Raw genomic sequence first — 27,678 nt, 5'->3', positions numbered from 1 at the left:
CTGCTGGTGAGCGGCTGACATCAGCTGGAGATCATGCATCGGTGCTCTACTGCTATTCCTGCGGGTCCCGGATGTGCACCGCTGAATTTTCTGCCGAATTTTAACCACTGAATTTGTGGCAGCGAATTTGTAAAGTGAAATAAAATGACCGAAATTTGCCTGTCGATTATTATACATCGTATTTTTAAACAGATTGAATATTTTGGAAATGAATTCTGGAAGGTGAATATGAATTGTTGAATTTTTAATTATGAAAATGTGTGTGAAATATTTTGAATTGAAATATTCACAGCTTAAATAAACAACTATGTTAAATTTCAGGACCTAAAAATGCAAGCCCTGGAAATACAAGGCATTAAAATTCAAGCACTGTTCATTGCAATGCATCTTTTTTTCGATTTGTGGAATTCAGCATGCTTTATGTTTCAAAAACTATTGTCATTATTCTGCTTCCATAGGCTCACCCTCATGCCACTCTACATCTGTATGACTACATCTGTATGACCTATCTTCACAAAACAGATATTTGAACACGATTAGACCCCAGTAATTGTAATTGTATATATATATATTTCTCAAAATATCTGTTTTTGTATATATTCATATAGGTTTGAAACGTCATGAACATGAATAAATAATACACAATTATGGTCTAATTACTTTTTTTTTAAAGGCTGGTACCAAATACGAGATAATACAGTAAATAAATCCTACTTTTTTAAAGGTCATTAAGGTAAAAGTTTGGATTTACACAATATCTGATACACATAATTTCAGATAAACCTTGATTTCCATCTCATGTAAGCAGTTCAGGCCAAATGAAGCCATTCTTGGCTCTTGTTGTCTCGACTCTCTGAGCATCTCTGGTTGTTGTTATGGGGACTGCTTAGACAGCAGTACAATACCACTGTATGCTGTACCACAGCACAGCATTTACAATAGCTGCATTGTCTACTGCGCCAGGTAGTGACTCACATATGACCTAATGCTACGAGTGAAAATCCGGGGTTGTAAAATATAGAAAAGTGGCTATTGTTGTCTTGACTGCTGGAATATAAGGGATAAAGGAACCTAGAAAGGGGAGTGTGGTTGGCACCAAGGCTTATTTTTATATAAGAGACAAGTGTTACATTCAGGTAACTCTTTCACAGTACTTACAAATACAAAGAGAGTTGAAGATATGGCATTGTTTGCAACAAATAGACAGTGTCAATAATGCAATGACTGGGACTCTCGAAGTTTCTGCTTATTCTCAATAAACCACTATTGATCAATACAGCATTCATTTGTGTTGTTTTGATAGCACTAAAATGGTCAAATAATGCAAATAATAATAAAATAACCTACACTGCCTACATTATATACATGAAAACATATCTAAAGATCAATAATGTTACTGTCACTTGGACTTTTATTTGACATTTGCGTCGTGTCGTGTCGTCTGCGCATGCGCGTGTCACCCGGCAGTGAAACTCGCTTTTTCAGGTGAACAACAGCAAAACAAACCCCGAGCGTCCCGATAATAGAGATCAGAAATGGGCAAAGGTGGCGGAACGTTTGACAGACTTTTGGGTATGTGTTATATTTCATGTTTTTAGTGACAGACAGATGTATCGCTAACACATACATGAAGTGTGCTAACGCTAGCACAGTTTGAACAGTCACGGTAACGTTAGCATTTAACGTCTATTGCCTTTATATTCCCCACAGCAGCTTCAGGACACCAGTGACATAAACTTAAACATGACATTGCGAACATCTTTCTCAGTAAAACCGTATGGTGTTGTATCTGTAGTTGACAAATCGATTATTTTACGTAAGCTAATTAGCAGCACATCTGATCGAGCTATTTTTCGGGCCTATTTTCACAATATACTAATAACATAAGCAGCGTTATTTGTGTGTGTGTGTGTCTATAGTCGTTAACAAGTAACTGTTACGTTGTGTTTGTCTTTGCCAAATCTCGCTGTCAAGTAGGCAATTAATGAGACACAGGCTGTAAACATTGTCTTGGCACTTCATATGAATATTTATGTTTGCAGTCGCTCGCACCTTTAATAAAAATGTAATTTGAAGATTGTGAAAGTATTCCCATTAGTCACGGGTGGTTCTTCCTGTTTGCTCATGTAATCAAGTGCTGCTGTATACAAAGAGACGATGGTGTGGCCCATTTATAGTAAGGTGTAACACATAACAGTAACTTCCTGTTAAACACACCAGCTCCATTTCCAAGACTTCACAAAGCGGTTTTATATATTATGTCAAATATTCATTATTATAATCTATGTTAAGTTATGTAACATTGAGAATATTGTAATAATTTTAACGTGAGTTGTTGGACATCAGAATTAATTAATAATAAGTTTTTTCTACATTTTGTATGAATATTGTGCAATGTGTATTGTAATATAGGTTGGTGCATGTTGTTTATTTATGACTCTGTATTATGTTGGTCTCCTTAAATGAGGACAATTAAATAGGATTCTTCCTTGTGTTCATTTAGTAAATCCATGTCTTGATTATTTCGATTGATTTATTTATTTTATTTTGTTTTTGCACTTGTTACTTTTTAAAGTAAACTATAAATATTAAGCTATGACTTGTCAAATGCACAATGTATTTTGTTTTATTTACTTAATTTTTTTAATCCAATTCACCCAGTCCTAAATCAAACATTACTAAATGCTTAAATTATAGGTGAGACACTCATATATATATATATTTATAGATTTTTGTTATCATGTTGGTTCCAGTGAAAATATATACATTTTACTATACTGTCAAACTTGAACATGTTTTTTTTTTTTTTTTGAATGTTTTCAGGAAACAGGCCTTTAGAGAATAGATTCTCATACCACTTAATGATAAAAATGTGTTCTTCCAATCCTTTACAGATAAGGCTACCAGTCAGCTGCTGCTGGAGACAGACTGGGAGTCCATTCTGCAGATATGTGACCTCATTCGGCAAGGCGATACGCAGTAAGAGAAAACAACTTCTAATTTGACTGCATGTCAGTGCATGTCAGTCATGTGTTGTGTTAAATATAGCCTTGACTTCCTTATGCACTGTTTTGTTATTTCCCGCCACCAGGGCAAAATATGCAGTTGGTGCCATCAAGAAAAAACTCAATGACAAAAATCCACATGTCGCGCTCTATGCTCTTGAGGTAAGTGTAGTTCATCAGAATCAGAATCAGAAAGAGCTTTTATTGCCAAGTATGCTTACGCGCATACAAGGAATTTGTTTTAGTGTCATAAGCTTCCAGTTCACAGAGACAACAACGACACACAGGCAATAAAAATAAGATGAGAATAAAAAAAATACACACATGCAAATAAAAATAAACAACAAAATTGAAAAAGAAAAAAAATAATTGAAACCTAAATGATTGTATATACAGTTGTGCGATAGAATAGAAGGAGATACAGGGATGTACCAGGATGGAGGTGGTAGCAAATAAATATAAGGTTATTGCACATTGTTATTGCATGGGGGGGGTTTAACTGTTCATAAATTGGATTACCTGGGAGAAGAAACTGTTCTTGTGCCTGGTTGTCCTGGTAATTGTGGCTCTGTAGCGCCGGCCAGATGGCAAAAGTTCAAAAAGGGGATGACTTGGATGTGAGAGATCCAGAGTGATTTTCTGAGTTCTTTTCCTCACGCTGGATGTATACAGTTTTTGGAGGGTGGGCAGGGGGGCACCGATAATCCGTTCAGCAGTCCGAACCGTTCTCTGTAGTCTTCTGATCCCTGATTTTGTTGCTGAGCCAAACCAGACAGTTATTGATGTGCACAGGACAGACTCAATGACGGCTGAGTAGAACTGTTTCAGCAGCTCCTGTGGCAGGTTAAACTTCCTGAGCTGACGAAGGAACTACAACCTTTGTACTTCCTACATATAGAGAGCACTGTAGACCAGGGGATTTCAAGCAGCAACAACAAGTAAAAATAAGATTAAGATTATTTTATTAAAATAATAAAGATTTTATAATAAAAATGATAAAAAAAGCTCACTATCAGCTCGCATTGCACTTTTGTTGTATGTGGCTTGTTCTTTAAAGTTGTGGGGATTCTGACTGTCTGGCTGTCATTGTATCATTTATCAGCTGGAAAAGTTTGTTCTTAAAGTGATTCGAGTGGTGTCGTTCCTCTGAGTTGTTATTGGTGTAGTCGTGGTGTGGACTTCCCTATTCTTACATAATCATTATAGTTTTCGTCCTTGGTATGAACAGGCCTTAACGTATACCTGATTACTTAATGTTGAGTTTATACAAAGTTTTTGTATAGTAAATAGTATAAAGTTTTTGTATTATGTCTTGATCAGTCAAGGTCATTTGTGCAAGTTAGCATTTGCTTGTCAACAGGTCCTGGAGTCAGTGGTGAAGAACTGTGGCCAGACGGTTCATGATGAAGTGGCCAGTAAGCAGACGATGGAAGAGCTGAAGGAGCTGTTCAAGGTTATTCCTGCTAAACTTCACCTGTAATCTGTGACTGTTGCTTTAAGGGTTGTTTGGCTCCTGCCTTTATGATCTTTCCAAGTGGGTCAGACCCAGTGACTGTACTTCCTGATTGTCTCATCGTCACATGTTTATGTTTAAGGGAAGTACAGAAACGGCACACTGTTCTTGGATTTCGTTTGCTTTCTACGATTTAAATATCACAGAGAAGGTTTTGAGGTGGTCAAAAAGAGACTAGATATTTTTCTGTTCTCTCGCTCTCTTTACTAACCAGTTTGACAACTTCTGAGTTCTGACTGCACAGCTTAGATATTGGTTTTTAAGTTGTCACTGACAGAATGTGACAACTTTTTGTGTTTAGAAACAACCCGAACCGAACGTGAAGACCAAGATCCTTTATCTGATCCAGGCCTGGACCCACGCCTTCCGCAACGAGCCCAAGTACAAAGTCGTCCAGGACACCTATCAGATCATGAAGGTGGAAGGTAAGGCTTTACACAGATTCGTAAACATGAAATACATTACACAATTTAATAGCAAAAATACCTGATTCATTTAAAATAAGATGTTAAGCTGTGAAACTTTTAAAAGAAAAACAATCGCTTCTACTCGCTCAGGTCATGTCTTCCCTGAATTCAAGGAGAGTGATGCCATGTTTGCAGCTGAAAGGGTGAGAATAACTGTTGAGTAAATCGAGCATGTTTTGTGCACTCTTGAGATTTGTCATAGGTTTGTCGCGTTTCTCTTCCAGGCTCCTGAATGGGTGGATGCTGAGGAGTGTCATAGATGTAGGGTTCAGTTTGGTGTTATGACCCGAAAGGTGCATATTGCTTCTTTGACAATCTATCTATATCATCTTTATGAAGTACAATATATATAAGGCAATTTTCTGATGCGTAACTGCTGGTGGCTCTTCGTTCAGCACCACTGCAGGGCATGCGGGCAGATTTTCTGTGGGAAGTGCTCTTCTAAGTACTCTACCATTCCCAAATTTGGCATTGAGAAGGAGGTGCGTGTGTGTGAGCCCTGCTTCGAGCTTCTCAACAAGTGAGTATATGTAAAAAAAAGACAAATACCTACCATTGTACTTATTTTTTGTTCTTTGAGAAAGGGTATTCAGCTTACAAAGTAATAGTTCATGCAAAAATAAAATCTCTCTCATTATTTATTAACCCAAACCCATCTGATTTGGGTTAATTTCTTCTTTCTACCACAAAAGGATGTTCTGTTTTTTTTTTAAAGAATCTCCATACAGCTGAAACAGAAATAAATTACATTTTAAAATGCATAAATTTTTTATTTTTATTTTAAATTGTAATAAAATTTCACATTTGACAATATTACTGTTTTGCTATATTTTTTTCGATCAACTTAATCAGTCCCTTCAGAAGATCGCAACTCTGTGATCACAAAATTTAATGCAAAATCCACAATATTCAGAGGAGCATGCAAATTTTCTATATTATTTCCCACAGATTTTGGGCCTAGACACGTTGTGTGATGACATGAACTTGTTGTTATTCCTGTAAAGACTGAAATAGTTAAACAATAGTCAAAAATAATTATATATAAATAAATAGATATAATTTTTTTTCTTTTACATTTAGACCAAATTAAATAGAAATTAAAATAGTTTGCACATATGATCTTGAGTTCAGAAAAAGAATAATGTGGTATATTTTCATTGCAGAACAACAACAACAAAAAGATCAAACATTGCTGCAAATTTGAGTAAAGCCACCGCAAATTCTGTCATTTTATAACGCAAAAAAAAAAAAAGGTCTGCAAAATCCTGGTGGGACAAGAGACTTCTTTCAAAAACATTTGTTTTTCTTATGACTTCAATTTTTTTAAATTGTGGTATATAGATGCTGTTCTAAATCAGTCACTTATGACCGGTCTCAGTTAGGTTGCGGGCAGCTGATGTAGGCCTTAGACAGAAAGGCAAGGCAGCTTTATATTTGTGTAATATCTTCTTGAAGTTGTCCCTTGGGTTTCTCATGTTCATAAGCCTGCTGACCCCCAGAGATTTACCAGGATGTGTGTGTCTCCTAACCCCTCCTCCTTACCAGCCACCCCTCCCTCTCTCCCCCTCCAAGGAAAGCCGAAGGGAAGGCCGCCAGCACTGGGCAGTCCGAGCTTCCCCCTGAGTACCTGACCAGCCCTCTGTCCCAGCAGTCTCAGGTAGTGCCCACCGAATCAGTAAGTAGTTGCATTTCATAGAGGGCTCACTCTCATGGGCGTCACAATTATGAAGCATACCACCAAATTTATTGAAACGGACAATAAACCAATAGTTTGTCATTCACGCACAAGTTTATTTGGACCTTGAATGCAAAGCAATTTTGAAGCTCATGAGTGAGAGCACATATTATTGTCTAGTTTGTGTGCTTACCATCAATCCCACACCAATCAGTAATAAACGCTGAATTTAAAGGTGAAGTGTATCATTTCTGTGTCACTAGTATGACCAAATAGAATTACTGAAAAAACAGCTGGCTATTGTAGGAGCCTTTAATGTCATTATAATATGATAAGAGTTTGAAGTCTCTTTGGCCATCAAGGCTGCATTTAGTTTATTGAAAATACAGTAAAAAACTAACAAAAAAACAGTAAAGTTTTTACAGTTTGAAACAACTGTTTTCTATTCTAATGTATTTTAAAATTTAATTTATTCCTGTTATGCAAAGCTGAATTTTTAGCATCATTACTCCAGTCTTCAATGTCACATGATCTTTCAGAAATCATTCTAATATGCCGATTTAATGCATATAAAGTATTTCTTACTATTATAAATACTGCACTATTACTATTAGTAACACTTCTTACTATTCTTACTTATTTTATTAATATAAATGAATATTTATTTGAAATATAATTTTTTTGTAAATATAAAATGTCTTTACTGTCATATTTGATCAAATTATTGCATCCTTGCTGAACAAAATATTTCTTTAAAAAAAAAAATCTTACTCAAACTTTTAAACAGAAGTGTATATTCATAGCAATTAATCAGATTCACATCAATGGTAGAGATAATGTTATGTCAGGAAAACAGACAAATTGCAGTTTCATTTGGGGCTGTTAATAGTGTAGAAATTACGCTCTTCACCTTTAATATAGATGCACATAATTTCAGCGATCATATCAGTATCAGTGTTTTAATTAATTAATTTAGTTTTGTCCGAATCAGTGGAAGCCAATGATTTGGACCCTTGCTAATTATTCATTATTAATTATTAATCAATAAAATCCAGTATTAGCCAATATTGTTTTTTATTTAAATGAAAACCAAATTGAATCAAAATGTGTACAGCTCCCTCTCCTCATCTTCCTGTTGTTTTCTTCTTGACCTCCTCTTGCTGCTGTGCTCCACAGATGCCTCCTAAGAGAGATGAGGCTGCGCTGCTGGAGGAAGAGGAGCTGCAGCTGGCCATCGCACTGTCTCAGAGTGAGGCAGAGGAGAAGGAGAGGATGGTACGATGTCTAACATCTATAAGCCAGCCATTCTGTCAGCATAAATAAGGGGTTGCATGATGATTGTGTTTGTTTACAGAGACAGAAGAACCCTTACTCTGCGTACCCCAAAGCCGATCCCACCCCTGTGACTTCCTCTGCCCCTCCTGTCAGCACTCTCTACTCTTCCGTGGTAAGAAACATTCCTTTAAGTTATTAATTGAAACACCTTGTCTAAATGAATCTTTAGTGGGTAAATCGTTTCTCTCTTTACCTTTCAGAACTCATCAGCTCCATCGGCTGAAGATGTGGATCCAGAGGTGAAAAACAAATCATTTTAAAGGAATAGTTCAAAAATAGTTGATTTAATTTAGATTTTGTATTAGTACAGTAAATATGTCAATAATCTAATGTAATTATGTACACTGCTGTTCAAAAAACATTTTAAAATGTAATTCTTTTTTATGCTTTTGAAAATCTCTTATGCTCACCAAGGGTGCACTTATTTGATTGAAAATACTGTAAATAACAGTAATAATATGACACATTATTACAATTTAAAGTTACTGTTTCTGTTTGAATGCTTTAAATGTAATTTATTAGTGTGAAGCAAATTGTCAGCATCATAACATGGCAGATTTTACATTTCAAATTTAATTTTAAAACGTTTTTTTATTATTTTTTTTATTATTATTATTATTATTGTTGTTACCCAATTATACATTGTGTATTATTGTGTTGCTCAATATTTTTGCAGAAACTGTGACCCATTTTTTCATGATTCTTTCATAATTAAGAAAGATCAAAAGCAGCATTTATTTGAAATAGAAATCTTTTGTAACATTATGTCTTTACTGTCACTTTTGAATAAGCATTTTTCATTTGAAAAAAGACAATGATTTTTATCAGGACAAACCTTTTAGTATTATTTAAAAAAATTATAGAATGGACCCAGAAAAACCTTTTTGTCTACGTAAGATTTGATAAAAAAAAGTGATAAAAATGATTATATTATATTGTTGAATGCTTAATCTGTATCTGCCGTGTAATAGCATATCATAAGCAATCGACCAAAAAAAAGAGCAAAAACTTTTGAATGCTAGTATATGGAAAAACCCCAATCAGTGTATTTCAATTATCTTTTCAGCTGGCCCGTTACCTAAACAGAACTTACTGGGAGAAGAAACAGGAAGAGGTTCGCAAGAGTCCCACCCCCTCTGCTCCTGCTCCAGTTTCACTGGCTGAGCCCGTGCCAATCAGCCAACCAGTGGAAAGCCACACTCCGGTCCAACCCATCAACATAGTGGAGGTACCTGGAGCACTGGAAATGGATAATCAAGAAAATTGTTTAATCGTGTTCTGCACTGAATGCCTTGCGTCTGTCTCTTCAGCAGCAGTATCAGAATGGAGAATCTGAGGAGAACCATGAGCAGTTCCTGAAGGCCTTGCAGAACTCCGTCACCACTTTCCTTAACCGCATGAAGAGCAACCACATGCGTGGCCGCAGCATCACCAACGACAGCGCTGTGCTCTCTCTCTTCCAGTCCATCAACAACATGCACCCACAGCTGCTGGAAATACTCAATCAGCTGGATGAAAAGAGACGTGAGTCACGTGTGCATGTTTGTGTCTCAAGCCCGTGTCCACCTGGTATCATATAGGTGTAAATGGGGTCCAAAACATGTTGTTTGCAACAACTGTTCAAAAAAAACGTTAATTATTGCGAATGAAAATAATCAAAACATAATTTCATTATCAGTTAGTGAGGTCTTTCCTGTGTGCATAGAAAACCTCCTTTATTAATTAATTAATGCCAAATAGTGGATAACACCACATTTGATTTTTGCTATGAAATACTTAGAATTCAATTTAAGTTTTGCAAAACAATCATTTGGATCAAACACTGCTAAAAGTTGTAAATGAACCATAATTGTTGTACAGTTGTTCGTTCATGACACATAATGCACTAACTAATGTTAAATTGTACCATTTTTATATATTTTTATAATAAATTTGTTTTTGCATATTTACTGAAATAATTAGAAATAAATGTAAAATGATTAGATTTTTATCAAAATAAATGAGATGTGTTTTTTAATATCCACTAAATAATTTAAATATAGTAATTATATTATTTTTTATTATATAATTATTATAGTATTTATTAGAAATCAATAATTAGAAAATTCAGTTTAAATGTAAATATCAAAATAAATTAAACTAGATCTTGATTTTAATTAAAACTTTCTTAATAGAGACTGCTGCCTTCAAGCTGTTAGCTTGATCTTTTTGTTAGTAACTTCCAGTGTATATAGCTGTTCTTTCCAAATATATTGAAGCTGGTTGGGTTGCAGTTTCAAAGTATCGTCTCTAATACCTCTTTATTACAAGGTGCCTTGTGATAGTGAATGCTGTCTCCTCTCTCGCTCAGTGTACTATGAGGGTCTTCAGGACAAACTTGCTCAGGTGCGTGACGCGCGGGCGGCACTGAACGCTCTGAGAGAGGAGCACAGGGAGAAACTGAGACGGGCTGCCGAGGAGGCAGAGACACAGAGACAAATCCAGCTCGCCCAGAAACTGGAGATCATGAGGCAGAAGAAACGGGCAAGTTGCTTTCCTTTTGAGCCTGTGAATCATGTGATGAGGGAAAGCTGACTGTGTTTGTTTACTGCAGGAGTACCTGGAGATGCAAAGACAGCTAGCAATCCAGCGTCTGCAGGAGCAGGAGAAGGAGAGACAGATGCGTCTGGAGCAGCAGAAACACACCATTCAGATGAGAGCACAGATGCCTACGTTCTCTCTGCCTTACGCACAGGTGTGCACTGCTACAAATACATTTTTTAATTTTATTAAATCAACACAAGCAAGAATATTGAATCATATTGAAGTGAAGCATCATGAAACTAGTATAAAAAACATATTAAAGTCATTACAGTGTTCAAATTGTTTAACTTTAAATGACTGTCATTGTGAATATATAGTAAATATTTTGTATTTTAGACAAAAGATTATATTGTATGACTGTTGGATTTATCAAAAAACTGGTCTCATAGATGTTATAACTGGACTATTAAAAATTATTTTGAGAATCAGTTAATCAGATGAAAATTTAAATAAAAAAATGAATTTTATTAATTAATTTTAACACATTATTTACAAAATGTTGTTGGAGGTTATGTAAACAAATACAGTGAATGTATCCATGTAGGTTGTTCTGTACATTGTGCAAAAAGGGTCAAATATAAATATTATATTTCTATACAAAAAAGTCTGAATGCTTACTACTAAAAAATAGAAGTTAAAATCACTAAACCTAAAGTGATATTACAGGAAAATAAAAGCGCAGACTGAATATTAACTGCTACGAAGCAGGATGAACACGCACATTCATCTAAACATAGTATTAAATTTATACTCCAGTATAACAGTCTCTATACAGTGACTGCTTTCTGTGTCACATGCAGAATTTAACATCAAACGACAAATATTTTAGCAAAATGTTTATTTTAGTCAGAATCATTGTGTTCCCATTCTATTGCGGCTTCAGTCTGATGTCAGAATCATCCTTTATGGAAATAGAAGTAATCACATAACTCCCTAATATTTTAAAATGTAAAGACATGATTGATCCATAATCAGATTTGTTGTTAATTATTTTCATTATTGATTGTTATTGATTTTATCAATTTATTGTTGCAGCCCTATTTGTAATGTGCTGTTTGGTGCTTGTAGATGCAGTCACTGCCTCCTAATGTGGCAGGAGGGGTGGTGTATCCCCCCACTGGCCCTCCCAGCTATCCTGGCACGTTCAGTCCTTCTGGCTCAGTGGAGGGGTCGCCCATGCATGGAGTCTACATGAACCAACCCGGACAGACAGCTGCCGGTGGCCCGTACCAGGCCATGCCTGTGTCAGCTACAGGTCAACCAATCATCCTCTGTCTTTATCTCCCTGTTTAAAAATCTGTTTAATGAATAAACCACATCAGCTTCAAATGTGGCATGTTGTCATTTAATTGATTCTCTGCTCACTCTCTTTTAGATCCCAACATGGTGAACGCTTACATGTATCAGACTGCAGGCGCCAGTGGGCAGCCAGCCGCCCCTGGACAAGCCCCTCCCACAACCACCCCTGCCTACACTAACTACCAGCCCACCCCTACACAGGGCTACCAGGTCAGGAGATGTATTTCTTCACATTAGCCTAAAATGTTCATATTATTTTAGTACTGTTGCCCATTTTTGCTACTAAAGAAAAAAAAAAACGAAAAAAGGTAATTGTGACTTTTTATTACGATTATCGTAATAAAACAATTGACTTTTTTTCCCTTGCAATTGCAAATTACATCTCAGAATTCTGACTTTTTTCTCAGAATTGTGTTATTAGCTTAATTGCATGTTCATCTTAATTCTGACTTTTTCTCGCAAATTCTGGCTTTTTTTTCTCAGAATTGAGAGAAACTTGCAGTTGCGAGTTATAAAGTCCAATTCTGAGGAAAAAATACTATTTTCTTACAATTGTGTCTATATCTCACAATTCTGGCTTTATAACTTACAGTTGCGTGTTATAAAGTCAGAATGGCAATATAAACTTGCAATTCTGACTTTATACATCACAATTACGAGTCAGAATTGCACGTTTCTATCACACAATTCTGAGTAAAATAGTTAGAATTGTGAGTTAAAAAGTCACAATTATCTTTTTTATTTCTTTTTTTATAGAGCAAAATAGGCTTCCACAGTTATTTCCTTCAGGAAGAGCAAGTCTTCTTAATGAGTTGTACAGAAAGTTTGGCATTAATGCTTGCATGTTCTTTTTGTAGAATGTGGTCTCTCAAGCTCAGAGTTTGCCCCCGATGTCCCAGGCTGCCCCCACCAACGGTATTGCCTACATGGGCTATCAGCCATACAGCATGCAGGTACATTTACTGTTTTTATAATATTTACATTTTACTGTATCAGATCGCAGGTTGTGTCTGATGTTCTCCCCTACTTACAAAAACCATATGGAATGGAAAGTTTGGAGACTGTCGCTGATTGCTGTTAAATTCTTTTGCAGAATATGATGACCGCTCTTCCAGGACAAGACCCCAACATGCCTCCCCAACAGCCCTACATGCCTGGGCAGCAGCCTATGTACCAGCAGGTCAGCATTTTTATGTAGAAACATTTTATTTGTGTGGAATAGCTTACTGTTCTCTATTTCAACATTATATGTATTTTTTGAGAAGTACGCACCTCAGACATTTTATACTGCATGGCCAAATTTACTGAAATATGCCGTATACAGTAGCGCACACTTGACAGAATATTATATTGCAAAATACAGTGTGTTCGACCTTCAGTTTCATTTGTGAAAATTCAACCTGAAGTAATTACGCTTTTTTTTAACTTCAGTATTTGATTGAAAAGTTGACATTTTTGTACAAAGTTTGATATAAACATGAAACATGACTAATTATTTCCAAGACGATAACTTTAAAATATTAAGCAGCACAACTGTTTCCAACATTGAAAATAAATCAGCATACAAGAATAATATCTGGAAGATCTTGTGAGACTGAAGACAAAAGGCTGACAAAAATTCAGCAGGAAAAAATATATTAAGTATTTCATATAGTATATTAAATGTATTATATTAAATAAGTATATCAAAATAGAAAACTACTGTTTATATATTAAAAAGAAAATTACTGTTTTTACTGTGTTTTTGATCAAATAAATGCAGCCTTGAGCGTAATAGACTTAACTTAATTTTTTTTTTTTTTTGATTGTTTTTTTTTTATCTCTACTGGTAAATGAATGGGAAACTACTTTCAGATCCAATGCCTCTGACAAAGTGTGCTGGCACTGTAGCATTTATTAATCTGCATCATGTTATCTGCTCATGTTTTTAAACAGATGGCTCCCCCCGGTGGTCCACAGCAGCAATCACAACAGCAGCCGGCACAGGCTCCTCCGGGGAGTGCAGAGGCTCAGCTCATTTCATTTGACTGATCATAGCTCATCATATGCCTTTACCCACCAGGTCCAGCACACTACATTCAACCCTCCCTTACCCTGCTGTTTCTGGGTTAATCACCCTGCACCTGCTCTCGATTCCCTGTGCTCCACAGATACTGAAGGTGTACAAATATTGTAAAAGCATTTGGCTGTCTGAGTCCCCCTCCTCTCTCTGGCTCTTTAAATGAAGGAGGAGAGGCTACAGATGAAGCTGGTGGGGAACCTTTGTCTCTTAACTGGATGAATCTCACAAAACTCAATGTCTAGATCATATTTTACCCCAAAACAAAAAAAAATTTTTTTCTTTTGCACCTAAAAAAAGAAACCTATTTTAGACCACTACATTTTTTTCTATTGTGACATCAGTTATGACAATTAAACGTTCTCCTTTCTTTCTTTGGTAAATCATAATTATGACGAAAGTTGAAATGTAATGTCAAAATGATAAAATATTGTCATAACTGATACAGTATGTCTGTCGTCTTATAATTAATGTCATAATTTCAACTTATTTCAAATTCGATGTTGACATTGTAAGTCATTGTGAGAGAAGAACTTTCACTATAATGACTTTTTATCTCAGAATTATGACTTCGTATCTCATACAAAGTCAAAAATGAGATACTAAGTCATTATGACAAAGTTCTACTGTCATAGTTTTTTGTCAGCCTCAATTATGACAGCATCTCATAATTGAGTTTTTTTTAAATTTGAAATTACACTAAGTCCAGAACTAAAATTATGAGATACTAAGTCATATTTGAGATAAAAAGTCAAAATTATGACAAACTAATCTTTGTCATAATTTTGATTTAATATCTCATGTTGATGTTTTGTCAAAGAAGTTTCATTAAAGCTTAGGTGGCAGAAATGAGATTCTATTTAAAATATGAACTAGACATGTTGTGAGATTCATCCTACCTCTAACTTTCATCTCTCTAGATTTTCACAAATGTAGTTTTTCCTTATAAAACTAAGCTGATGCGAAGTTAGTCATTCGTACCATAGAGAAACAAACACCATATGATTCAAAAAGACATAACCATCCTTTGACTCATATTTTTCTAAGATGTGTTTGCATGAGTGAATATGTAACAGCCATTTCTTTCTTTTTTCGGTTAAGAGACTTGCTAACTTTAGCAGAGGTCACTGAGGCGTCATAGCAGTTTTTCAGCTCCGATTTGCTCTAAAATGCTGTAAGATCATGTGATATTCTAGTGCTGGTTTCCATGTATGCGATTCTAGAGATGCTTCAGAAGCTCTGCGTTTAGGATCAGTGTTGTGGAATCTTCACTAATGATTTATGCGGTAGATGGCGCAAACATTGGCTTCTGTCGTATAATTAACAGCCAATGATATGTCAACTGTACTGCCATTTGCATATCACCAATCTATTAGAAATAAATAGGCTGGTGTTTCCAGATACTGCATGTATTTGCCAGGCGTCACATCTGTTTGTCTTTGCTCTTTGTGGACCTTCACAGAGTGGCATAGCCAGGGGTTCAGACCTGACTGCGCAATTGATCTCAAAGCCGTGGTTTCATTACCAATTAATTACAGTGCAAAATTGAGTACTGGATCAATGGCGGACAAAGGAAGTCTATTTTTAGATAACGGTCGTAAAAACTGTTGACCGCTTGTGGATGGTTTTGATGGATGAAGTGAACGCTGCATGTTTGTTACACACACACACGCAAAGAGAACCGGTGATGTCTGTAACCCCTTTAATATCATCTTTATTCCATACTGATCCGCCTCATGTTAAAAAGAAGCAATTTTAAGATCATATTTAATAAATATCTTGTGTTTTATTGGTTATACATTAGTGGAAATGTTTCTTTTCTTGTCTCTGAAAGTATGTGCACAATAAAACAATGTCAAACTGTTCATTTGTGTGTTTGAAGTGCAGGCAGAAATTGAAATGTTGTAAATATTTTCCATGTTCTCTGAATGGACAGATTTCCTACAGTTTTCTGAAGACAAGGCATTTGTTACTCTCAGCCATCTCGATCTGTTGAGTAACACCAGACAGAGGTTATCTATGCTGTTTTCAAATATCAAACTTATGATTTAGAGATGAAATGTGACAGGACATTCTTAAGATAGACATGAGGAATTATAGTTTGCTTAAAGAAAATGAAGCCTTTATATAATAGCAGTAAGATTTAGTGACTTTTTTTAATGATAATTTAGCAATTAAAATCTCCAAATCCTCATTATTGTTACACAAAAACTTGGATTGCAGTGTGTATTAAAATTTGTTTTTAATTTGCATGTTATGATTATAATATATTCTAATTTAAATAAAGAAAAAGGAGAGAATGAGAATTCCAAAAAAAATTATGATAAAGTAAAACATGGTAATTGGAATGATGGGACAAATTATGCTTAACTGTTGTATTATGTCATGATGTTAAAAATCAGAATGGTTCTAAATTAGGTTTAATGTTTGTTTTGATTTTAGGGCGAAATGTGATCTGTTACTGGACATGTATTGTGAGATTTACCCAACTATTTCTAATTCCTAATTTAAGTAATGAATTGCCCCTCACCATTCGTTCCATTCTCATTCCGCTACTGAACGCCAGTTGTCTGAGTACATCGATGTCTGGAAGACCCCAATCCGGATTCCTATTGACAGTTGGTGTAAAATGGGCCAAGACAGACAGTGAGCTTGTAAGCTGAAAAATGTGTCAGCATATCTTTATGCATTAATAAACACCAATATATTGAATCTTAAAATATAAAATAAAGAACTGTGAGTTTGAAAACCCACATCTGGCGTAATGTCTGGTCCAGTTGTTCATTGCAGATGGGTGTGATTGTTCCATTGATAGCATACGGCTGAGACACATTTCATTACACAAGGTTATGATGTTTATAGCAAGATGTGGTTACGACTGTTATCTAAAACATCATAAGAAAATGATACAATACTCAAACTCACTCCGTAAGTCATTAAAAGGCCGTTCTGTTTCAGCACCTGCCCAGATCCTTTAAACACACCCTGTGAATACAAGACTACATTAATGCACTTTTGAACTGTATTTGAATACATACAATAGTTCAAATTCTAAACGTTTTTGAAAGAAATGAACACTTTTATTCATCATTTTATTCCAAATGTATTTGAATTTCACATAAATGCTGTTCTTTTGAATTTCACTCATCAAAGAATCCTGAAAAAAAAATCTGTTTCCACAAAAATATGAAGCAGCACAACTTCTTTTCAGCACCGATAATGAATGAATGAATGATGCATTTATATCTAAAGGATCATGTGACATTTAAGACTGGGGTAATTATGCTGAAAATTCAGATTTGCATCACAGGAATAATTTACATTTTAAGATATATTTATAAAATGTTACAATTTTACATTTGAAAAAAAATATATATTTATAAATTAATTTGATCAAATAAATGCAGCTTTGGTGAGCATAAAATACATTTCTTTCAAAAGCATTAAACAAATCTTACCGACTTCAAACATTTAGTTTACTATAGTTTCTTATTTTTCATAGCCCAAGTCTATTTTAAAGGTCTGCTATATACGAAAACACAACTTTAAAATACAAAAAAGATCATAAATCAATATTATGTATATTGGTGCCATACCTCTGCAGTTCTGAAGGGGCTGTATTGAAGCAGGTTGATTGCTATAATAATGTCACAAGAGCTCTGTGGAAGTCCTGCCCATTTCTCCCAGGGTTGACTGGCATCCAGATACACGGGCTCCAGCACTGTTTTTGCCTTTGTGGCCCCTATATAAGCTCTGATACTGCAGCAGAGACGCCACATTACAAACCCTGATAATTTTGTGATATATGCCTCATAATGTCATTTGTAATTACACAGTATCAAAGAAAACAACCTGTGTACTGCACCTGTTTCGTGCTTCCTCCTCGATGTCTGATGGCTGCCATGTGACAAAGGGCATTTCCTGAGCGAAGTGCACCACATGCTGCCCTGTGCCTGATCCCAACTCAAGACCGAGCAGCTCACGGTGAGACTGATCCTCCAGTAGCTCCCAGAGCACCGACAGCAAACCGTCCTGACTGCGCTCAGCTGCAGGAGAGAGCAGCATGATCTGCAGAACAAAGGAACATTTAGTGGACTCTTGCTAAATGTTGAACACTTATTTTTATATGCCATGTTCCTGATACTTACGCTGCGCTGTTGTTGCTCAGTGAAGGCTGAAGAACCAGCAGATGGATCAGAAGATTACCTGGATAAGAGGCTTCTGACTGCTCCTCCCCGTCAAGTTCTGCACAAGCAAAGAACTCAATATAACTTTATTAAAGAACCAAAGAGAGCAAGCAAATTACCTTTATCTGGGAAATTTTGTGAAGTAGGGTGATATTGTATTTTATACAGCACTCTGAAATTTCTGATTCTGATTGAAACCGTTGTTTAATTTGGCCATAACGCATATCAGTATAACACATAAAACCCATTTTGAGCTATAGCCACACAAGTGAACTAAACTGTATGGGAGAATCAGAAAATTGCATTGTTCATGGAAATGTTCAGTGGGTTAATCCATTTTCTGAGGGTTAATTTATAATCAATTTATAAATTAATTTATATCAAATGCTCCAACATTGGTTGCTCGACCATATATTTATTTATTTAACAACTCACTTTTTTTGCTTAGTGTCTTGCTGAGTGATTAGCTCTGTGTATTATTATTACACAGCCACTGTAGTATTTTGTTTTAAATATTAATTTTATTTTATTTGTTTTAAGCACAGTGGCCATTAAAGGGTCTTTTTATTATAGGAGGGATTTGAGAGACTGTCCTGATTTTTTCCGGAGCACCTATGCATGCAGAACAATTTTATTTTATTTTAATTTAATTTATTTTATAGGAACCTGCAGTTCAGATAGACCCATATAGTAAGTAAATAAATTAATTTAAATAAGTTAATTTTAAATATAGCTAGATTATGTCAGTGGCATTATTTCATAGATTGCCTACTAATATTTTAGCTCGGCATTTCTAGGATTTGTTTTAGAGACTTTTATGTAATTTATGTAATGCGTCTCAGTTCAGAGACTTTTATTTTAAAACCCCATGCATGTAGGTTTTTCTGTACGTTTTCTTTCATTTTTGCCCATTGTTTTATGAGGCTATTTATCTTGACACTAAGACATTTATTTAAGAAAAGGGGTTTTGTAAAACAACGTGACAGGATTATTTTAAATAAAGTTCTCTCCCTCCGGCGCGATGCATTGTGGGTAGGTCAGGAAGAGCCAGTGGAGGACGCCATGTGCTTCTGCTAGAGGAGGTCTGACAGGTGTTTGGGGAACTGACCTGTCGTTTTGTCGCGTTCACTGAGTTGAGTCGTGCTCTCGGGTCATGATGTACTGCAGCAGATACTGCGTCCGGATCGCGCTGCGGACCGCGGCAAACACACACCGGTAAGAGCCTTAAGAAACCCCTGCGTCTGCCTGCGCTCAAGGACAGAGAATTTACCAACAATATTTCACGTACTAGAGGTGTCAGCAGTGTCGCTGTCAATGAAACACACATACAGATATTATTAAAATCTCAAATGCACAAATCTGAACTGTGATGTGCTCCGAGAAGATTCTGACATGAGATTAGATGCATCTTTATCCTGCAACAGATCTGATTCTCTCAACGTCAAAAGTTATATGCGTGTAATAACCTAGTTAATATACTGTTTTAACGTTTATCTGAAATTTACTTTATAATGCATCTAACCTAAACGAGAATGACCGTGTACCGGTGTGGAAGGTCACGTGACTTCTGTTAATGAATCATAAATGTGTAATTTCCTCTATACATTTCTAATGGTGGTCAGCTGTGTGCTGACATGCAGGCTGAGACCACACTGAAGATCTGGGATTTGTTTTCTCATTTGCACCTTGGAAACTATTTTTAAATGGTTGAAATTAAGAAGCTCTGATATAATGTTCATTTAATATGATCTATTATTGAGTCACTCTTTGAATGTAAGCACATCTGTGACATTCACCATGTGAACTCCTTTGTACTAAAGGTCAGTAGTGGTTACGCTAACCTCTTCAAGTGAAGAAACTCGTATTAGTATTATGCTGCCAGCATATTGTGCAACAAAAAAAGCAAAATGGATCCATTTTCACTTGCGGTCTCAAATGTTTAGACTCCTCTGTATATTTATAATGCAATTTAATAGAAACAAACCGTTCAAAGGTTTGGGGTTGGTAAGATTACATTTTTTTTATAATTATTATTTTTTATTTACACCTAGGCTGCATTTAAAGGAATAGATCACCCAAAAATGAAAATTGTTTATTAATTACTCGCTGACATGTCGTTTTAAACCCGTAAGACCTTTGTTCATCTTCAGAATACAAATTATGATTTTCTTTTTTTTTTATGGATTTATTTTTGGTACTAGAGACAACCCCTTTGCCGGCAGTCCAGGATGTTCCACAAACACCACCAACCTCACCAAACTCTTTAGCCCATCTGAGGATGGTACCCAGTGGAAAGACTGATGGACATACTTAGGAAAAAGAAGAGGGCCTTCCATACTTTGTACACTAACTGAGGTACACAGTCCCCATCTGGCTTTCCATTGGGTACTATCCTCAAATGGGCGAAAAATTTAGTGAAGTTGATGGTCTCCTTCCACTGTGCAGAAAATCTGAACTACAGCGTCTTTGCCTTTCTTAGGATAGGACAGTATACTAGACAGGAAGCGAAGTGGTTGAGAGAGAGAGGAGGGGCGTGGTCAGGAAAGGTCCGTGAGCCAGGACTCAAACTTGGGACACCCAAAGCGCAACGGTGCAGTATGTCGCACTGCCCACGAGGCTATTTGTGCCGACAAATTAGGATATTTTGATGAAATCCCAGAGCTTTCTGACTCTCCATGGACCGCAACACAACTGACACGTTCAAGGCCCAGAAAGATAGTAAGAACATCAGTAAAACAATCCTTGTGACATCAGTGGTTCAACCATAATTTTATGAAGCTGAGAAGAATTGTTGAATAAAGTCATTAGTTTTGTTTTCTTTGCGCACAAAGTATTCTCGTAGCTTCGTAAAATTACGGTTGTAACCACTGATGTCACATGCACTGTTTTACCAATCTCCTTGCTATGTTTCTGGGCCTTGAACCTGTCAGTTGTGTTGCTGTCTATGCAGGGTCAGAAAGCTCTCGGATTTCATCAAAAATATCTTAATTTGTGTTCCGAAGGTGAGCCAAGCTCTTGCGGGTTTGAAACGACACGAGGTTGAGTAATTAATGACTTTTTTTTTTTGGGGTGAACTATCCCGTTAATTGATGAAACATGCAGTAAAAACAGTAATATTGTGAACTATTACAATTTAAAATATGAAGTTTCAGCATGATTACTCCAGTCTTCTAGTCAGCAGTCTACTTGCATGGTCCTTTAGAAGTCATTCTAATATCTTGATTTGCTGCTCTTTTGCTTACAGAGAATAGATGCACTGTGATATTTGTTGTTGCTTTATGTGCTCATTATTGTTTGAATGGACTCGTTTTACAGACACAACCTACAGACAGCAGCACTGTGTGCCCTGCGAACACTCAAGACCAGCCCTGTCAGTCCGTCTGATGCCATTGCAACACCTCCTCTTGATGGGGCGCCTAAGCAGTACTCTCCCAAAATCCAACAGCTGGTCAATGACATTGCCAACCTCACGCTCATCGAAGTGTCAGACCTCAACGAGTTACTAAAGGTGCAGCACACTGTCAAAACACCAGCTGAATAACGTTTAATGCAAGACATAAAATAGAACAGAAATCCAGTTAAAAAAATCAAGATATGTTTCTCTCTAAATGAACACAAAGAAGAATGATATTTAATCATTTTAATTCATATACACCAGTGTCACAGTTATGACATAAACGATACAATTATTTATTATTGACACAACAAGAAGTGCACTTGTATTGAATGTGCACTCGTAGTGTAATGCCAATCCTAAAAGTATATAAAAAAAAAAAAAAAAGAAAAACTTGCAGTTAATATAATATTAGTGAAATAAATAGGCATTAAGTGTATAATCTTTTGTAAACTTAATGGTCAAATATAGTTCTTCACTATATAAGATGTTGCTGAATTTGAAATTGTGATTATTCACTATATCGCCCAGCTCTAATAGTGTGTGATCATCTTTACTGAAAACACTGATATAAATGTGTTTTTGTCCCCGTCAGAAAACTCTGAACATTCATGATGTTGGAATGATGCCCATGGGATCAATGGCAGCAATAGCAGCTGCTCCTGCTGCTGAGGTAAAGCTTTATTAGTCGTACAAGACCAGTATGTGGCACAATACATATGATGCACTTTGTTGTTGTTTTTAGGAACTTTGAGTAGGGCTGTCAAAATGGCAGAAAAATTTTATTTGAATTTCGTACTTAAATATTATCAATATTCAAATTATATTTGAATTTAAAAGGCATACTTTCAGTCAGGGGAAAAAAGCTTTTGGCTTCCCTCCTGAGGACACAAGAGGGCGCATCGAGCAAAATATTACTAATGCACGTTTCCTCAAAGCAATAAAATAACAAGACTATCTTTGAAAAAGTGCATAATGTTTAAAACAATGTTTATAAGCTATATATATATATATATGTTGCTTAAACAATTAGAAACAAAACGACATCATGTATGTATTTATAGTTTAATACAAAGGAATGAATACCAATCACAAAGGGTACTTTTTTAATTTATAAACATAAGCAGTGGGATAGGGAAAAACTGCTATAAAGTCTCGAGACATGTTTTTTCAAAGTTGAACTTACATTAATTTTACATGGCTTTCTAGACAGGCAGGTCTCTTGTGCAAGGCGTGAGTGCAACGGTGATAGATCTCTCTATATAAAATGCGATAACTATGCACTCTGTGTGAACAGCTTGGTTTCAGTTTTGATGTAAACAACATTTTCTCCGCATTGATGTTCTCTTTTTCCGCAATATTTGAATGAACAACGTAGTAGTGTTGTCACGATACTGGAATTTCTAACTTCGATACGATACCTTGAAAAATATCGATACTCGATACCATTTTCGATACCACGGAGAAAAAAACTGCCACAATATTAAGGGGGTAATTTTTTTTAATTTAAAGATAAATGTAACAAGTCGAGAACATGCGGTATATTTTACATGAACAAAAAAATGTCTTGAGGTACTGCATTTGTTGATTTATTTATTAATATTTTATTAATCTTAGTTAAATGTTAATTGAAACTAACGTTTACTAATATATGTACTAATTAAAATCCAAAGTTCTATTTGTTGATATTCTCATTTGCTTCATAACCAAAATATTTCCAGACATAGGGCCCTATGAAATCCGTTTTATTTTTCCCCAAATTCTGTTTTATTTTTTTCTACATTAAATTTTTTCCATTTGAATTTTTCTGGATTCTGTTTTTTTCCGTTTTAATTTTTCTGGACTCTTTTTCTTTAATGGTCAAATTAAATGCTATTAATCTAAAAGCATTTCTAATTCATTAAAATCATGAAAATTATACAATTTAACATTTAATTTATTAAAAGTGTAACAAAAATGACACGTTTAGGGCCGTATGAAATGTTTTATTATTTTCTCACCTTATGTTTTATTGTTACCAAATTCTGTGTTTTAGCATGTCTATTATTTGAATGCATACAAACTATTTTTATTTATTCTTACAGTAGCCTTATGAAATGTGTTTCCCCCTCAGAAATTCTGTGTTGTTTATTTAAATGTTACTGGATATCAGATGAAGGCATAAAACAATTTTAATTAATTTATATTTGAATTAATGAAAATTAAACATTTACATTTTTGGCAAATGAAGGGGATTTACTATTAAAATTAAAATATTTTGTGATTATTTCTTTAAAAAAATTAACAGTAGTAGTATTATGTACATTCTACTAAATAATAGTAATATAGCCTATTTCTGGCACACGGTCTTTAATAGGCTGTTAAACTGAACTTTTATTTTGACGGGTTGCCGTGAATACTTCTAAAGTTCTGTCTGTGTATGATATGATGCTAGTTTTACTCAAATTAAATGGTAAAATGCTCGTAAAGTGCCTTTCAGATCAGTTCTGGAGATATTGTTGATGTATTTATGTCCTCATTGAGACGGCAGACGCTGAAATCATCGCGAGCGCCACATAAACACAACCGCACGTGCAGCACATTCACACAGAGACGCGCAGAACATGCAGGATTCATATTTAAATCCACTTTTGCAGCTTAATATTTACAGATACTAGTCCATATCGCGATTTGATTTAAGTGTAATGACCTACTTTTGATTAATTCATCCAAACTTTGACAAATTCCGTGACATTCCGCGTTAAACTGTAAATTCCGTTTTTATGACTGGATTCCACGATTCCGTGCACGTTCTCTGCATCGCGGAGATCATAGATCCTACAGATAGCGCTCCTGCTGTGTTCTTTAACAACCAGAGCAGTCATCTTTCTATTCACTTCACTTTTGCTATCGAACCAGAGCGAGGGAGACGAGTGCGGTCACGTGTGGTGCTTGTCCACGCGCCTTTGGAGAGAAGTGAAAGTGACAGCTCGGCTAGTATCGGTGTATCGATACTTCGGGAAATTAATATTGGTACCGTTCAGATATTTCAGTATCGATATTTATCGAAATATCGATATTTTTGACAACACTACAACGTAGCAGCACCGCATCTAGTGGCTTCAACTGGATAGGCAAAAAAAAGCATTAAAATGCAACACCTACAGGCCTTTCCACACCGAGCGCGATGCGAAAAATCGAGGCGAAACGCCGACGAATGTTGCTTTCACCGAGCGCGAAACGAATGTTCGCCTTCTGCTAATTCACGCCTGCACGCTAGGGGGCGACGACCAACGATATATTTTTCCTCCGAAATGTGTGTCTCCTATGTGGATTTAATATCTAAATTAAGATAAACAAAGTTTATCTTAAACTTTGTTGGTAAACTGTAATCTGGTTTTTATGGAACATTTTTTTGAGAGGGAAAAAAACAAAACATTTATAATGGCTCTAAATATTTTGTATATTTTTGTGCAAATGTAATGGTTTTGTTTGTGACGATTTTGCTGTAATGATTAACTGAATTTGCAGGCAGTAGAGGAGGAGGCCACACCTGCAAAGAAAGAGAAAACCCATTTTACAGTCAAACTGACAGAATTCAAAGCAGCTGACAAAGTGAAATTGATTAAAGAAGTGAAGAATTGCATGGAAGGTCTGAATCTTGTACAGGTAAGATGTTTTTAAGTATTACAAAGTAATATGAAGATTTTTTTTGTAGTCCACAGTAGCATGAAGGCTAATCTAAATTTATTTCAGTCTCTTATTAGCACATATCAGTTGCTGTTTATGTAGTTTGTTTCCAGTGTGTCAAAAGTCTGCAGACAGCAGTGCAGCTCACTAGATTTTGCTACACATGAATGTGAGTTGCTGTTGATTTTCATTTCTAAAGGACTCAGTTTATGATGGGTTTTCATCTCATTTACAGGCCAAGAAGCTTGTAGAGTCTCTACCTCAGGAGATCCGGGCAAATGTGTTTAAAGACGAAGCAGAAAAACTGAAAGCAGCACTAGAAGCAGCAGGAGGCTCTGTGGTGCTGGAATGAATATCTGCGCTGGCCCTTCATTGATCACTTGTTACCTGTCAGTCATTGTTTTTTCTTTTTTTTTTTTTTTTCTTTTTTTTACAAAAAAGATAAAAGGAATTTGAAGAAAACAAATAATGCCTTTAAAATGACCACTTGGTCCACAAGAAGTGGTCTGGGTGTTGAACTTACAGACTGAACTCTAACAGGCTCTGAGCCTGCAAACGCCCACCCATCACTGACTCCTCCATCTGACCTTTAGTTACACATGTGCTGTCCTGGGCAGGATGGATGGAGCTGGTCTGTGTGTTTGATACTGGGGATGTCCTGACAAAGGGATGTGATGCTATTGCTTGTGATTAAATAAACATGTTATACCGTACTGATCGTAATTGTATCATTATGGTTTATAGAGCAATAATCAATGCATTATAAAATACCATTTTTGTCAAGCGAGTAATTGGTGATCACTGCACACTGAATAATATCTCAGTTGTTTTTAAAGAGATATTTAGCATTTTCTGGCAGGGACCACTGCCACTTGATATTCTAATTTTCTGAGATACTGAATTTGGGACTTTCATTAGTTGTCAGTTATAATCATCAAAATTAAAGGAAATAAACATTTAAAATATATCAGTCTGTGTGTAATGAATGAATCTAATATACAAGTTTCACTTTTTGAATGGTATTACTGAAATAAATAAACTTTTTCATGATATTCTAATTTTATGACCAGCACCTGTAGGTGTATATATGTGTAGGTGTATATATGTGTATATATATATATATATTAGGGATGCACGATATTGGAATTCTGCCGATATTCGATATGCCGATATTTTTCAACTCATTTTGGCCGATATCGATGCCGATACCGATATATTTCCTTTTATTTGGAAACAACACCAAGTCTCTCCTGTGCAGAAATTATAAGCAAAATATTATTAATTTTGGTTAGTTTTTAACAAGAACTTGTTTATTAGAATTAAATAAAAAATAAAGGTTTTTTAACAGTACATTGAAGCTTTGAAAATAAATATAAATCAACTATATCAATCTCTGCATTTTTTTCCCCCAGAAAGATGCAGTGTTAACCCTAATATTTTATTTTAAGATTTAACATTTGTAGATGGTCTAAAACAAAAGAGTTGTAAAAATTCTGAAAATCTTTTAGAGCTCATGATTTGTTTAAAAAATAAAACGTTACACATTAATGAATAAATCAGTATATATAAAATTATTTAATTTACAAGTGTCATGTTTGTGATTTTTTTTTTTCATGTAAGCTATAGCTTCTGACCATTAAATCAAAACATACTTATTTTATTACATCAATTACTGCTTTATTTAATCAGAAACACAGTCTAAATGTTATTTGTGTAGGCTATTTTACTTTTAATTTAATTAGAAGTAGGCCAACAGCGCCCCTACTATTAAAACTACTTACCGAACGGGCATTAGGACCTGGGGGAGGCTGTCACTGCTGCCCCTGCTTGTGCTATAACTGTTTACTCTATCCCACACCGAACGCGTCTTTCTGTACATGCCTTCACACATTAAATGCAGCGATCCAAAACAGTCAATCTATTCATCATTCAGACAAAACTTTGCTTCAAGAATGAGCCACATTGCTGACGTGATCTAATCGCTAGCACACCCTGAGCACATGCGAGTTAACCCCTTCCCATTATCGGCAAGATATCGGCATAATTTTGCATGTCAGGCCGATGCCGATATTTACATTTAAAGTCATTAGCGGCCGATTTCGATATCAGTCCGATAATATCGTGCATCCCTAATATATATATATATATATATATATGTGTATGTAATATAGCCAAATATTTCTAAAAACACTTGAGAACTATTAAAGAATTCACACAAAAAAAATCACGCACAAACAACACAGAAACACTGTACCCTGGATAAACCCAGATATCATAAAACTCATGAAGGAACGAGATCAAGCCCTAAAAATAGCAAATAAAAATCAACTCATAACAGAGGACGTTTCACCATGCTGAGAAATAAAGTTGTAAGATCATTAAGAAAAGCAAGGGCAGATTTCTTTCTCACTATAATTGAAAAATCAAATGAAAATGCTAAAATAATATGGAACCAGATAAGAAAAATGACAGGTGATCGCCCCAAAGAACAA

The 27,678-nt window shown here is 35.5% G+C and overlaps 3 protein-coding genes across 8 annotated transcripts; 2 read left to right on the top strand and 1 right to left on the bottom strand.

Annotated features, from left to right (window-relative positions):
• The first annotated feature begins 1,417 nt into the window (after positions 1 to 1,417).
• On the top strand, positions 1,418 to 17,116 carry hgs (hepatocyte growth factor-regulated tyrosine kinase substrate). 4 transcript variants are annotated; one of them, XM_079377398.1, is made up of 21 exons: positions 1,418 to 1,572; positions 2,895 to 2,979; positions 3,092 to 3,167; positions 4,366 to 4,458; positions 4,820 to 4,943; positions 5,076 to 5,128; positions 5,210 to 5,278; positions 5,381 to 5,505; positions 6,558 to 6,660; positions 7,837 to 7,935; positions 8,015 to 8,107; positions 8,196 to 8,234; positions 9,062 to 9,223; positions 9,306 to 9,519; positions 10,346 to 10,518; positions 10,589 to 10,729; positions 11,647 to 11,833; positions 11,954 to 12,087; positions 12,735 to 12,830; positions 12,971 to 13,057; positions 13,813 to 17,116. In XM_079377398.1, the coding sequence occupies exons 1-21, from the start codon at positions 1,536 to 1,538 to the stop codon at positions 13,906 to 13,908; spliced, it is 2,286 nt and encodes a 761-aa protein (XP_079233524.1). In that variant the 5' UTR covers positions 1,418 to 1,535; the 3' UTR covers positions 13,909 to 17,116. The 4 variants fall into 4 exon arrangements, with proteins under 4 accessions (XP_079233524.1, XP_079233522.1, XP_079233525.1 ...); XM_079377396.1 differs by having other exon boundaries at positions 6,531 to 6,660; XM_079377399.1 differs by having other exon boundaries at positions 6,558 to 6,642; positions 13,813 to 16,215.
• LOC306844968 (methyltransferase-like 26 B) lies at positions 15,616 to 18,167 on the bottom strand (the record flags this gene model as incomplete). Of its 2 annotated transcripts, XM_079377436.1 has the most annotated exons (7): positions 15,616 to 15,925; positions 16,467 to 16,545; positions 16,691 to 16,758; positions 16,862 to 16,921; positions 17,533 to 17,695; positions 17,802 to 18,004; positions 18,085 to 18,167. In XM_079377436.1, the coding sequence occupies 6 exons, from the start codon at positions 17,999 to 18,001 to the stop codon at positions 15,878 to 15,880; spliced, it is 618 nt and encodes a 205-aa protein (XP_079233562.1). The 2 variants fall into 2 exon arrangements, with proteins under 2 accessions (XP_079233562.1, XP_079233561.1); XM_079377435.1 differs by lacking the exons at positions 15,616 to 15,925; positions 18,085 to 18,167 and having other exon boundaries at positions 16,395 to 16,545; positions 17,802 to 18,001.
• Positions 18,168 to 18,963: 796 nt separating this feature from the next.
• mrpl12 (mitochondrial ribosomal protein L12) lies at positions 18,964 to 25,704 on the top strand. 2 transcript variants are annotated; one of them, XM_079401609.1, is made up of 6 exons: positions 19,173 to 19,338; positions 20,325 to 20,478; positions 20,603 to 21,631; positions 22,113 to 22,190; positions 25,028 to 25,165; positions 25,422 to 25,704. In XM_079401609.1, exons 3-6 carry the CDS (start codon positions 21,422 to 21,424, stop codon positions 25,536 to 25,538), a joined length of 543 nt encoding a protein of 180 aa, XP_079257735.1. In that variant the 5' UTR covers positions 19,173 to 19,338; positions 20,325 to 20,478; positions 20,603 to 21,421; the 3' UTR covers positions 25,539 to 25,704. The 2 variants fall into 2 exon arrangements, with proteins under 2 accessions (XP_079257734.1, XP_079257735.1); XM_079401608.1 differs by lacking the exon at positions 20,325 to 20,478 and having other exon boundaries at positions 18,964 to 19,338; positions 21,439 to 21,631.
• Positions 25,705 to 27,678: the final 1,974 nt, after the last annotated feature.

Source organism: Barbus barbus (assembly GCF_936440315.1).
Source record: "Barbus barbus genome assembly, chromosome: 3".
Lineage (NCBI taxonomy): Eukaryota > Metazoa > Chordata > Actinopteri > Cypriniformes > Cyprinidae > Barbus > Barbus barbus.
Note: the sequence above shows the minus strand (reverse complement) of the source record. Positions and strands in the feature narration are given on the sequence as shown.